General features: G+C 42.5%; 1 protein-coding gene across 1 annotated transcript in view; it reads left to right on the top strand.

Moving 5' to 3' along the window:
* Positions 1 to 11849, top strand: part of LOC135218436 (SPRY domain-containing SOCS box protein 3-like) — a 222151-nt gene extending 210302 nt beyond the window's left edge. The window contains exon 7 of the mRNA XM_064254749.1: positions 11521 to 11849. Within this exon, the coding sequence (XP_064110819.1) occupies positions 11521 to 11620 (100 nt within the window). The 3' untranslated portion in view covers positions 11621 to 11849. The remainder of the gene's footprint in view (positions 1 to 11520) is intronic.
* Positions 11850 to 12407: the final 558 nt, after the last annotated feature.

Below are 12407 nucleotides of genomic sequence, written 5' to 3'. Positions count from 1 at the left end.
CCAAAATATCTGTGCACAATCTTGGTAAACTCGTTACGAAAATTATCATTTAACAGATACGGGAAACTGGGCATAAAGAGGGAGCTTGGGGACCTTAAAACTAATAGGCTGTTCAGAAACCTTTTATTGAGTAATTTATTTAAAATTCTATAAAAGATCTTAGAAGGAAAGCAATTATTAGAGAAGTACTGGAGGAGAAAAGTAATTTCATTGTGGAAGAGAGACCAGGTAGAGGTAAGAGACAGAGCACGATAAAGTAAGGTATATATCGAGTTGAGTTTGAAATTGAGAAAACAGAAACTATAGAAGTTGGAACCGAGCCCGGTAAATGTTTTCTTTCTGAAAATTGAGGTACTAAAACTTTCATTTTCCTTGAGACCAAAATATCTAGGAAGGCTAATTTAGAATTATGTTCTTTTTCCATTGTAAAATTAATATTATTATGGTAATTATTAGCAAAATCTAGGAACCTGTCAGCATCGAATTCATGCTTGAACAAGATAAAGTGTCGTCCACGTAGCGTGAGTAAAACAAAGGGCGGAAGGCCAGGGGGCATTCGTCCAAAATACGCTCCTCAGGGAGCACATGAATATATTTGCAAAGGTAGGACCAAGAGGAGACCCATGGCCATCCCCTCAATTTGTTTTTTAAAAAGCTGTCCATTAAAAACAAATGCCGTGTCCAGCACGGCCAATTCTAAGAGAGCTTTAAAATTCGAATAACTAAAATTACAGTAAACAGACTCAGGTTCGGGAATAGCTTATCAAGAATAATGTTTATGGTCTCTCTTACAGGTACGTTGGTAAATAGTGACTCGACATCAAAACTAGTCATGAATAAGTCAGTGTCTTGGGGTAAAATACGTTCTTTAAATTGTTCGGAATTTTTAAGGGTATACTGATTAGTGGTCAGCGGTTCCAACAGGGGGACGAGAAATTTTGCCAGTTGGTAATTAGGTGTGTTGTAAGAGGCCAAGATAGGGCGGAGAGGAACATTATCTTTATGTATCTTTGGTAAACCATAAAGAATTCCGTAAGATGAACCACTGGAAAATAAATCTTGGAACACTTTTTCATCAATGATGTTGTCATTTTTCAAGGTTCTAAGAAATCTATTGATTATCCTCAACTTTGAATATGCTTTGATAACTAGGCACACCTATTTTCTGGAACCTGGTACGATCGCTTAAAATATTAGTCATTTTGTTGTTATAGTCACTTTTATCCAATATTACCGTTCCCCTCCCCTTATCCGGCCTAACAATGATAATGTCATCACGTTTAGAAAGGGACTTGAGGATTTCCCAAATCACTCTTTTAAAAAAGGGAGCCCAGTTTGTTTTAAGTTTTGAGAAAGCATTTTGGGACAAAACCATTAACTCACTCTGTAGGCGGCTAAGGTCACTACACAAATTGAGATTTTTTAAACGTTGAAATAACACTTCAAGGGGCAGAAAAAACTGACAGTAGTTAGGTTTAAAATTTGGTAAGCAAAAATCTAACCCAAATGACAAAAGGAATTCTTCTCGTTTAGACAATACATATTTCGAAAAGTTAAAAAGAGTTTTATAACAACTATGAAATTTTGGTAGAATAATTCCAAGGTTTCCCAATTTTCTATGGTGTCTCCGTTGTGTAGTATTAATAAAATTTTTAATACTGTTATTAAAAAGCTGAGTAAAAAAGGGATTTTGACGAAGGAAAAATCTATTTCTGGGTGATTGGCTCGTGTCGCCCTATGAAAGTATCCTTAATATCATTCTTTCTAGGTAAAATTAGCCTAAAATTACCAGAGAAAAACAAAATTAAGAAAATGTCAGTAAAACTGACTCGCTCACTCTTAAAAAGAAGTGTCGGTATGAAATAGGGGCGAGTGTGGAACACTACCACGAGACAGACACCAATTAGAACTTCCCTATCAAAATCCCCCCAAGAGAGAGCTGATACCAACGGGCGATGCAGCCTCTACTACTACTACTAGAGGACGCCACGGACAGCAGCGCCCCTAGCGGTCATCCCCATTAATAAAAACATAAATACATCTTGTCCTGCAAGGGGGGGAAAACAAACCATAAAAAAAAAAAAAAAAAAGGGGATGGGTTTCATAGGGCGACACGAGCCAATCACCCAGAAATAGATTTTTCCTTCGTCAAAATCCCTTTTCTGGGCTCAGCTCGTGTCGGCCTATGAAAGAGTACCAGAGAAACAGACAAGATGGAAAAGGAAAAAAGAAAAACCTGTTAAAATGATGGATATAATATAAGTAAATCAAATACAGCATACCAAAATAAGTACTTAAACTAACTATGGGTAAACAATAACAGAATGTTAGTAAACTTAAAGTACTTAAATGGTAGTAACAATATAATATGCATGTAAAACAAAGAAATAGTTGAATTTACTTAATTAGAATATATAGGTAAAAATGTATAGACATACATGGTCCTCCCTAGCAATAAAATAAGGGTAGGTACACTCAATTCCATCATTAATACAAATAAAACAAGTAATTCAAATATATACAAACACATTGTGACTGAAGTTATCACAAGTTAAATGGAAATTTATACAAACATATTGTGGCCTAACCTAGCATAAAAATAAGGTTAGGACCACTGGGGTACATATCAGTACCAATGTGGTTGTCCCTAGCAAAAAAATAAGGGACAAACCACTATAACACACAACGGCTAAGGCTATAATGATGAGTAGCCTGGTGATAGGTTGAGGCATGTTGGTTGAAGTAGGTAGAAAGGAGACCTGGATCAATACTACAACTACTAAGCAGTATCAGGGGAAACTATGTTTCCCGCTGCTACTGCTGAAAACTTTAAAGATTCCAAGGACTTTAAATAATGCCGTTTAAAGACTGTCGGGGATTTCCATCCAGTATACTTCCTAAGATCCTCAAAGTTCATATGTTGGAAATAGTTAATAGAGGTGGCTACTCCCCTGATATCATGTGCTCTTGGGAATGACTCAGGGTTGGCTTGTTTAATGAAGTAAAGGATTTGTTGCCTAATACCTTTAACTGACAAAGTACCACTTTTTCCTTTTTCTTCATGAAGAGAGCACCCGAGGATCTAGAAGAAGTACGAGATAGAAAGGCTCTAAGGGTTGATACTGGCAGAGAGAAGGATCCTGTGGAAGTGGGATAACCTTCCAAGGAGCCCACCTTGCAAGAGGATCTTCATTTTTGGCTAAAAAGCTACGATCCGGAGCAAGTAGAACTTCTCCTGATGGGAGGAATTCCAACATGACCCGCATCTCTGGATAGAGCCGACAGTTCTGAAATTCTTGCTCCTGAGGCTAGGCTTAATAAGAATAGAGTCTTCCTCAGGAGCATTATGAATGTACAAGATGAGTTGTCAGTATCTGAAGCTAGTTTGAGAACATCATTCAAGAACCATGAAACTGTAGTAGGCCTCTGAGAAGGTCTAAGTCTAGCACAGGCTTTAGGGATAGATGTGAAATAAGATTCAGTTAAATCTATCTGAAAACCTACTTGAAAGATTTTCTTCAAAGCCGACTTGTGAGTGGTAATCGTGCTAGCTGCTAAACCTTTTTCAAACAAGGATCTGAAAAAGGATATAGCCAGGTTAACTGTCATGGTTGTAGTGTTCGATTCTCTCAAGAAAGATGCTAATTTCTTAACAGCTGAGTCATATTGTCTGATGGTTTGACTCGCCCTCTTATCTGATTCCAGGAAGAGAATATTCTGTGGATCAATGTTAGCATCTTTATTAGCCGCAAACTTCATGAAGTCCATAAAGTTAGGGTCTGGAGAGTTCCTGAGGAAGCGAACACAGTCCTCATTTGTACTGATTGTGATAGTTTGGGATTGGGGATCCGTTGAGGTCGGAGACCCAATTCCAAGAGAAGTGGATACCAGTTGCTCTTGGGCCAGTCCGGTGCAATCAGAGCTACTATCCCTTTGAAAGACCTTAGTTTGTCTAGGACTTTCAGGAGAAGATTCACTGGAGGAAAAACGTAAATTCTCCTCCACTGATTCCAATCCAACGACAGGGCGTCCGTGGCATAAGCCAGAGGGTCCAGGTTGGGGGCCACATAGCAAGGGAGCTTGTGGTTCGCTTGTGAGGCGAAGAGATCCACTTGGAGACCTGGGACTCTCCGGCTTACCCACTGGAATGACCCGTCGTCCAGAGACCACTCTGATTCCAGAGGAACTGACCGGGACAGGGCGTCTGCTATCACATTCCTTACTCCTGCCAGGTGAGTGGCAGACAGATGCCATTTGTGTTTGTTTGCTAATGCAAAGATGGCTATCATGACATGATTCACATGCTTGGATTTGGACCTCCTCTGTTGATGCAATGAACTACCACTGCACTGTCCAAAACTAGCCTTAGATGAGACTTCTTCGGGGGAAGCAGTCTCTTCAGAGTAAGAAATACTGCCATTGCTTCCAACACGTTTATGTGGAGCTGGCGAAATTGAACTGACCAAGTCCCCTGAACCTGTTTGAACTGAGAGTATCCCCCCACCCGGACAGGGATGCATCCGTGTGAATGGTTAACACTGGGAGGGGATATTGAAGGGTACTTTCTTGGCTAAGTTCTTTACTTTTGACCAAGGCCGTAGTTGGTTGCGGAGGATCTGTGGGATTACTGACAACTTGTCTCGATATTTGGAGTTTGCTCTTGACCGCCAAATTCGATTTATATCTTTCAGCCTTGCTTTCAGAAGGATATCTGTTACTGAAGCAAACTGAAGAGACCTAGGATTCTCTCCTGGTTTCTTCTTGACGTTTGTTTGCACTTGAGAATTGCCTGACAGATTTTGCTATTTCCTTCCGTTTGGCTACTGGAATTGATAGATTGTGGGAGGACAAATCCCACTGGATTCCCAGCCACTGAAAACGAGATTCCGGAACAAGTCTGGATTTCGTTTTGTTTATCTGGAACCCCAGATGTTCCAGAAAGTGAACTACCTTTTTGGTAGCTTTGAGACATTCCTCGACTGTTGTGCCAGATTAACCAATCGTCGAGGTATGCCGCTACCATGATTCCCTGAGCTCTCAATTGTTGTACAACCACTTCTGCTATCTTTGTGAATACCCTGGGGGCTACATTCAGACCGAAGGGCATCACTTTGAATGAGAATGTCTGATTTCCTAGCCTGAATCCTAGGAATGGGCGGAAGTGCCTGGCTATAGGGATATGATAGTATGCGTCTGTAAGATCGATGGAGCATGTGACGGCTCCACGCGGCAGTAAGGTCCTTACTTGCGAGAGGGTAAGCATCTTGAACTTGTCGCAGCGAATGAAAGAGTTTAGCTTTGACAAGTCTAAGATTACCCTTCTTTTTGTTGAGCCTTTCTTTGGAACGCTGAATAAGCGACCTTGAAATTTTAGATGCTTGACTCTCGCAATAGCTCCTTTCTGAAGGAGTTCTTCCGCGTAATCTATCAATTCCTCTGACGGTAGCTGATGGAATGATTTGATTGGAGGAGGATCTTGGATCCAGCTCCAGCCTAATCCCTTGGACACTATGCTCTGTGCCCAACTGCTGAACCCCCACCTGTGGCGGAAAAGGAACAGCCTCCCTCCTACCTGGAGAGCCTCATTGCTGATGGGCGGGTTGGCCACCACGCCCTCCTCTGAACTGTTTACTCCTTGCGCCCCTTCCTGCGCCACGGTGACGAAAGTAACCTCTCGCCCTACCCCCTCGATTGAGAGTAGCCTTGAACCTCATAAGCAGGGTTAAAGGCAGGCGAGATGGCATAGGAGGTCGAAGGCTGGGATTGCTGGGCACCAGGAGGAACGGCTGAGTTTGTTTAGCTGTAGCAGGTTGTCCTTGTTGGGTGACTGGGACCGCCTGCACAAACTGCTGCTGAGGCTGGAGTTTTTTGTATGGCTGGAATCTCTTACCAGCCTTCTTTGGTTTCTTGCCAGCAGTAGGGACGGATTCCTGTTTCCTCTTAGAGGAAATGCCCCACCTAGCTCTAAGGCTCTGGTTGAGTCTAGCAGCTTCGTGATGAACTTCGTTCACTGCTGACTCTGGGAAGAGATCCGCTCCCCACATGCTGGCAGATAAGAGTCTATTAGGCTCATGCCTGATAGTACACTCTTGAAGAACATGCTTCCGACAGTTCTTCCTGGCTTGGAAGAAGTCAAAAGCGTCTAGCAGAACCGTGTGAAATTGTGATTTCGCTAAGATCTTAAATAGCGGTTCGTTCGCATAAGACAGTGCAGCCATTTCCGTGATTATGATAGAGTTAAGGGACCTGCCAAACCTAGTCCGCGCATCGAACTCTGCCTGGATTAGGGAGTCCGGCAGCCTAGGCAACTTCTCACCGAACTGGTCCATAGCGCAGTCCGGCTTGAGTTTACCCTGCGTGAAAGTAGCAGGCAGGTTTTCCATAACTCTCCGAAGGCGGGAAAGAGTGGAGAAGTGGACTCCGACTCTCTCAACTGCGGAAGGGGCTCATCCTTGAGGACTGCCTGAAGAGCCTTCTCCACCAATTTCGTGGCGAACGGAAGAGAGACCTCCTCTTCCGTGGCGAAAATAGTGAATGGGCTCTTATAGGCCTGGAGTTTAGTATTCGTACACTCCCAGTCTCAAGGCAGTGAACCCATTCCCGTTGGGCGTGGTCTCTACTGTAGAGGACAGACTCCTTCGAGATCTTGTCCTCCTTGTAAGAGCCGTTGGTGTCAGCCTAGCATACCCGATGAAAGGCTGTGACAGACCCGGAGGATAGAACTCGAAGTCCTCAATCCTTCGAGTGCCAAACTCCGGGATCGAAATCATCCCGTCCTTAAAGGGAGCGTAGGCCGCTACTCTCCATGGATTCTCCATAGAGAAAGCTGGCAGAGAGTCGTAAGACGGGAGTTGGAGGATCCCCGTGCTAGAAGCAGGGGATACTGGGGGAGGAGCCTGGGATAGCCCAGACATCCGATCCTCAGTCTCTCCTTACTCTATTTGAGAGTTCTTGGACGGTCTGTTCAGTTTGAGACAGAGTGCTCGACAATTGTGCCGAACATCTGCTCAAAGCGGGTTCCCCAAGCTGAGATTTGAGAACCCACCATCACTCCTACCTGCTCCATCATTCCTGGTGAGACAGGAGAAGGAACGCAGGAGCTGGTGCTTGCTACCCCTGCCGGCATAGCCGGAGAGGGGGCAACGGAGGCGGGAGAAGGCAACGACTCGGAGGTAGCGCGAGCTTTCTCCTTCGAAGCCTTGCCTCTAGAACTCTTCGACTGGGAAGAGCTTGGCTTAGCCTTCACCGCGTCGGCGTAAGAAGTCGATGACTTCCTAGCCGAAGAAGACGAAGACGATTTTTTTTTCTTTCTAGAAAGTCGACTTAGACAGAGTCTTCGGTTCTCTCTTTCCCTTCTCCTTGGGAGGTACAGAGAGAGCGGGAGTGGCGGCTAGGGATCTCAGATCCCGGAAAGCCTTGGAAAGATGCGGAAGAAGAAGGGACAGGAGAAGATCCAGGAGCGTCCAAGGAAAGACCTTGGGCGCCCGACAAACCTACCTCAACCACAAACCCTCACTCACTACCGCCATCGGCTCGAGGTTCAGATCCAGGCCGGCGACGTCCGGGACTGGCTCCTGGGCGGCTACGAGCCCCAACGACTGCTGAAGATCTTGCTGGATGGCGGCTATTACGGGGGCGGCGGACAAGGGATCGACGTAGACCCGTCGACTTGCCCGCAGGGAAGATCTGGATGGCCAGCTTTTTATCCAAAATGTAGGGCTGGCCCTTGGCGGCGTTCTTCCCAAAGCCGCCTACCCACGCTTTCAGAGTGGCGAGGGCGACTTCCCTCACCCCGCTAGCCTGAAAGAAAGGTTGAATTAGCTACCAATTGCGGACAGGGTTAACAAACTTACGAACTAAAAGTGTTAGTAAATTGATAACTAGTTTTATAATGGTCTTACCCCATCAACCAGCTGACCGACCAGGTCGTAGCAAATGGTGCAGGCCTCGGGATGCCAAACGATGAACTCGTTGAACAGGGTGGCACACGGGGCATGAGACCTGCACTCATCGTGTCCGCAGGGGTCATGTAACGTCGCATTGCAAGCGAGGACCTGACAGTTGGTAGCCTGTAAGTAGAAAACGTACATGAGTACAGAGTAATACTTACAGTCTAACATATGCTCCGCTGGTGCCGGAGCGATAAAGTTAGATGAAACCAGAGCCCTGCTAAAATACGTGTGGTAACCATGTTGGAAGAAAGTCTATGGCTCCGCCAGTGGCGGAGGCACAAAAATCAACCAACTAGGAGTGGTGGTAAAGGAAACCACAACGTAAAATGACGGGGATGGTTGATAACATAATAGTAAAAACACAATTCATTGTAAAACATCTTAAATTAGGGTATATATCCTTAACATAGTACAGTAATAACATCAAAAACCAATCTCTCCACCCGTCTACTAGAAGAGTGCGTAGGTAAGGGTAAGCTCCCTTCCGGTAGCGGGGGAGAGATATAAGGATATAGTAGGCAAGCAAACGACCATCCATAGTACCCACCCTACCCGCTAGCGGAGCCAATAACCTATAACCAAAGGGGCCCCGGCTGCGACGGAAGGCTCCTTTCGTATCGTAAGGGAGGTGGCTGAGTAATGGGTATGGGGGGGAAGGAGGTCCCGGTGAAACACGGCGGGAGCGAGGAAAGGGGGAAGGGATGGCCTACTCCTCCCCACCTCACCAACTACCCGTATGGAGACCCGGTACCTCCTAGTGGTCGCCCTAAACCCCCTGCTGGTGGAACCTCCCGGCACCTCCGGAATGAGAGAGAAGGCTAAGAGGTGTTATGACAATCCAGGGGTCCCCAGCTCCTCCCTACATCAGAGAGGGAGGGAAGGGGCCAGGGTGAGGTGCTATGGAACACGTGACTCCTAGTGGCCTAGGCCGCGATCACCACAACCGTGGTAGGGCCACGTGAACCAAGCTGTACCAAAATGTGGAACAAGCACCTAGGCTAGCCTAACACCCTAAATAAATAATAATAATAATAATAATAAAATACATCGAAAGGTGGAAGAGACACTTTTAGGAAAAGAGAAAGAAGCCCAGGAGGAGGCAACTATTCCAAGAAACAGTAGCCTACTCGGAGCCAGCGATAGCCGATGTAGAGCAAGAGCCGGGATGCTGGGCCAGAATAAAATAATGATAGCCCTAAATACCAAGCTAAGAGAATGGTAAGAGGGCTAAAACTAGCTAAAACTCGATGTAAAACAATGAACGTGAAAAATAAGCCCATAAGTATAAGAAGTCCCAGTATGGAGGACCGGGAATTCTTACGAGGCAGCATGGCCGCCACGAGACAACCGGGGAACCGTATATGACCTATAAAAAGGAAAATACTGGTACCCGGAAGATAAAACTATGATAAAATATTACTTATGAGTTACTTAACTTAGCCGTGGCAATTGCTGAACGTTCCATCTTAGAAAACGAGATAAATCCACAATAGTAAAAGCACAAGAGAAAACAGCGTCAAGATGCTGGCGCTAAAAATTAAGGATGACCGCTAGGGGCGCTGCTGTCCGTGGCGTCCTCTAGTAGTAGTAGTAGAGGCTGCATCGCCCGTTGGTATCAGCTCTCTCTTGGGGGGATTTTGATAGGGAAGTTCTAATTGGTGTCTGTCTCGTGGTAGTGTTCCACACTCGCCCCTATTTCATACCGACACTTCTTTTAAGAGTGAGCGAGTCAGTTTTACTGACATTTTCTTAATTTTGTTTTTTCTCTGGTAATTTTAGGCTAATTTTACCTAGAAAGAATGATATTAAGGATACTTTCATAGGCCGACACGAGCTGAGCCCAGAAATAATCTTATCAATAAAAGAGAACGATTCGAGAACTTGGTGGCGAAAACTATTGAATTGCTTGTTAAGGCGTTCGGTGTCTTTTTGTTTACAGCTAATTTCGTAGTTTATGTAAATACCTAATTGTGGGTCAGAATAAAACTGAGAGTGATACTAAGTGATTTTTTATAAACTAAACTTTAAATTTAACAAAATTTGGAACAATATCATTAATTGAACAATATTGCAGGAACTCAAGGTCCAGACTTACTTTTTCTTTTTTCATACATATTTTTTCCAATTTCCGACATTTCTGGAGAAGTCCAAGGCCATAGCGATTCCTTACGAACTGCTGAAAGTTATTGTGTCCTCTTGAGCGTAAACGGAAAATAAAAAGGAGAACGAAAAAAGCATAATTCAGCTCCATTGTAGAATTATTTGTAGAACATCCAGTGCAACCCAGCAACACACGACACAGTCCAGACGTACAGGGCGTTTATTCACATGTTAAAGAAGATCAAGGGCAGGAACACGAAGAGATTCACATTATCCTTTAATCCTACGTTTCGTGACAACATCGCCACATCTTCAGGGATTTTTCTACAAAATAAAGTATAAAATGTTAACATAAAATAAGAGCTGATCACAAGATCCAATAGTTGAAAATTAAAAACAGTTTAATGGTAACAAAATTACAACTCTCATACTTAAATTACATGCACTTGATTAAAACAGACCAGAAATACCAAACAACATACAAATGACGAGAAGAATATTTAAAAATTAAAACTAAATTACACAAAGACAAAAGTAATAAAAAATATCATAAAAAGTAAAAGTCATATATTCACAAAACCACAGCCAAAAACAGCTCAACACCCAACCAACCTTTCAGCATCAAAGATAAAAACACACTAAAAGTAAACAACTTCAAGAGGCACAAGGAATGACAGAATAATTAGGCTAAAAACAATGGGACAGCAGAGGAATGGTTGTTTAAAGTTGGAACTCGTAGTTTGATGTTCAGTGTTTCCAAAATCAACAGTTCGTTGGGTTCCCTTGTTTGGCCAATAATTTTAAAATCATCGTAATTGACTGTAGCTTTACATTTAAAAGTATGCTTCCTTATATAAGATGTCTCAGGGTCAGGGCCGATTCCCATCGGGGCGTTAGTTACAGAACTGGGTGTAAATTATCTAACCCTGAAACATCTTATATAAGGAAGCATACTTTTAAATGTAAAGCTACAGTCAATTACGATGATTTTAAAATTATTGGCCAAACAAGGGAACCCAACGAACTGTTGATTTTGGAAACACTGAACATCAAACTACGAGTTCCAACTTTAAACAACCATTCCTCTGCTGTCCCATTGTTTTTAGCCTAATTATTCTGTCATTCCTTGTGCCTCTTGAAGTTGTTTACTTTTAGTGTGTTTTTATCTTTGATGCTGAAAGGTTGGTTGGGTGTTGAGCTGTTTTTGGCTGTGGTTTTGTGAATATATGACTTTTACTTTTTATGATATTTTTTATTACTTTTGTCTTTGTGTAATTTAGTTTTAATTTTTAAATATTCTTCTCGTCATTTGTAAGTTGTTTGGTATTTCTGGTCTGTTTTAATCAAGTGTGCATGTAATTTAAGTATGAGAGTTGTAATTTTACCATTAAACTGTTTTTAATTTTCAACTATTGGATCTTGTGATCAGCTCTTATTTTATGTTAACATTTTATACTTTATTTTGTAGAAAAATCCCTGAAGATGTGGCGATGTTGTCACGAAACGTAGGATTAAAGGATAATGTGAATCTCTTCGTGTTCCTGCCCTTGATCTTCTTTAACATGTGAATAAACGCCCTGTACGTCTGGACTGTGTCGTGTGTTGCTGGGTTGCACTGGATGTTCTACAAATAATTCTACAATGGAGCTGAATTATGCTTTTTTCGTTCTCCTTTTTATTTTCCGTTTACGCTCAAGAGGACACAATAACTTTCAGCAGTTCGTAAGGAATCGCTATGGCCTTGGACTTCTCCAGAAATGTCGGAAATTGGAAAAAATATGTATGAAAAAAGAAAAAGTAAGTCTGGACCTTGAGTTCCTGCAATATTGTTCAATTAATGATATTGTTCCAAATTTTGTTAAATTTAAAGTTTATAAAAAATCATATCATTCTGACACAATTAGGTATTTACTAAACTACGAAATTAGCTGTAAACAAAAAGACACCGAACGCCTTAACAAGCAATTCAATAGTTTTCGCCACCAAGTTCTCGAATCGTTCTCTTTTATTGATAAGATTATTTTTACTCAGCTTTTTAATAACAGTATTAAAAATTTTATTAATACTACACAACGGAGACACCATAGAAAATTGGCAAACCTTGGAATTATTCTACCAAAATTTCATAGTTGTTATAAAACTCTTTTTAACTTTTCGAAATATGTATTGTCTAAACGAGAAGAATTCCTTTTGTCATTTGGGTTAGATTTTTGCTTACCAAATTTTAAACCTAACTACTGTCAGTTTTTTCTGCCCCTTGAAGTGTTATTTCAACGTTTAAAAAATCTCAATTTGTGTAGTGACCTTAGCCGCCTACAGAGTGAGTTAATGGTTTTGTCCCAAAATGCTTTCTCA

Source organism: Macrobrachium nipponense, chromosome 9, assembly GCF_015104395.2.
Source record: "Macrobrachium nipponense isolate FS-2020 chromosome 9, ASM1510439v2, whole genome shotgun sequence".
Lineage (NCBI taxonomy): Eukaryota > Metazoa > Arthropoda > Malacostraca > Decapoda > Palaemonidae > Macrobrachium > Macrobrachium nipponense.
The sequence above is the reverse complement of the archived record's forward strand: the minus strand, read 5'-3'. Positions and strand labels throughout refer to the sequence as shown.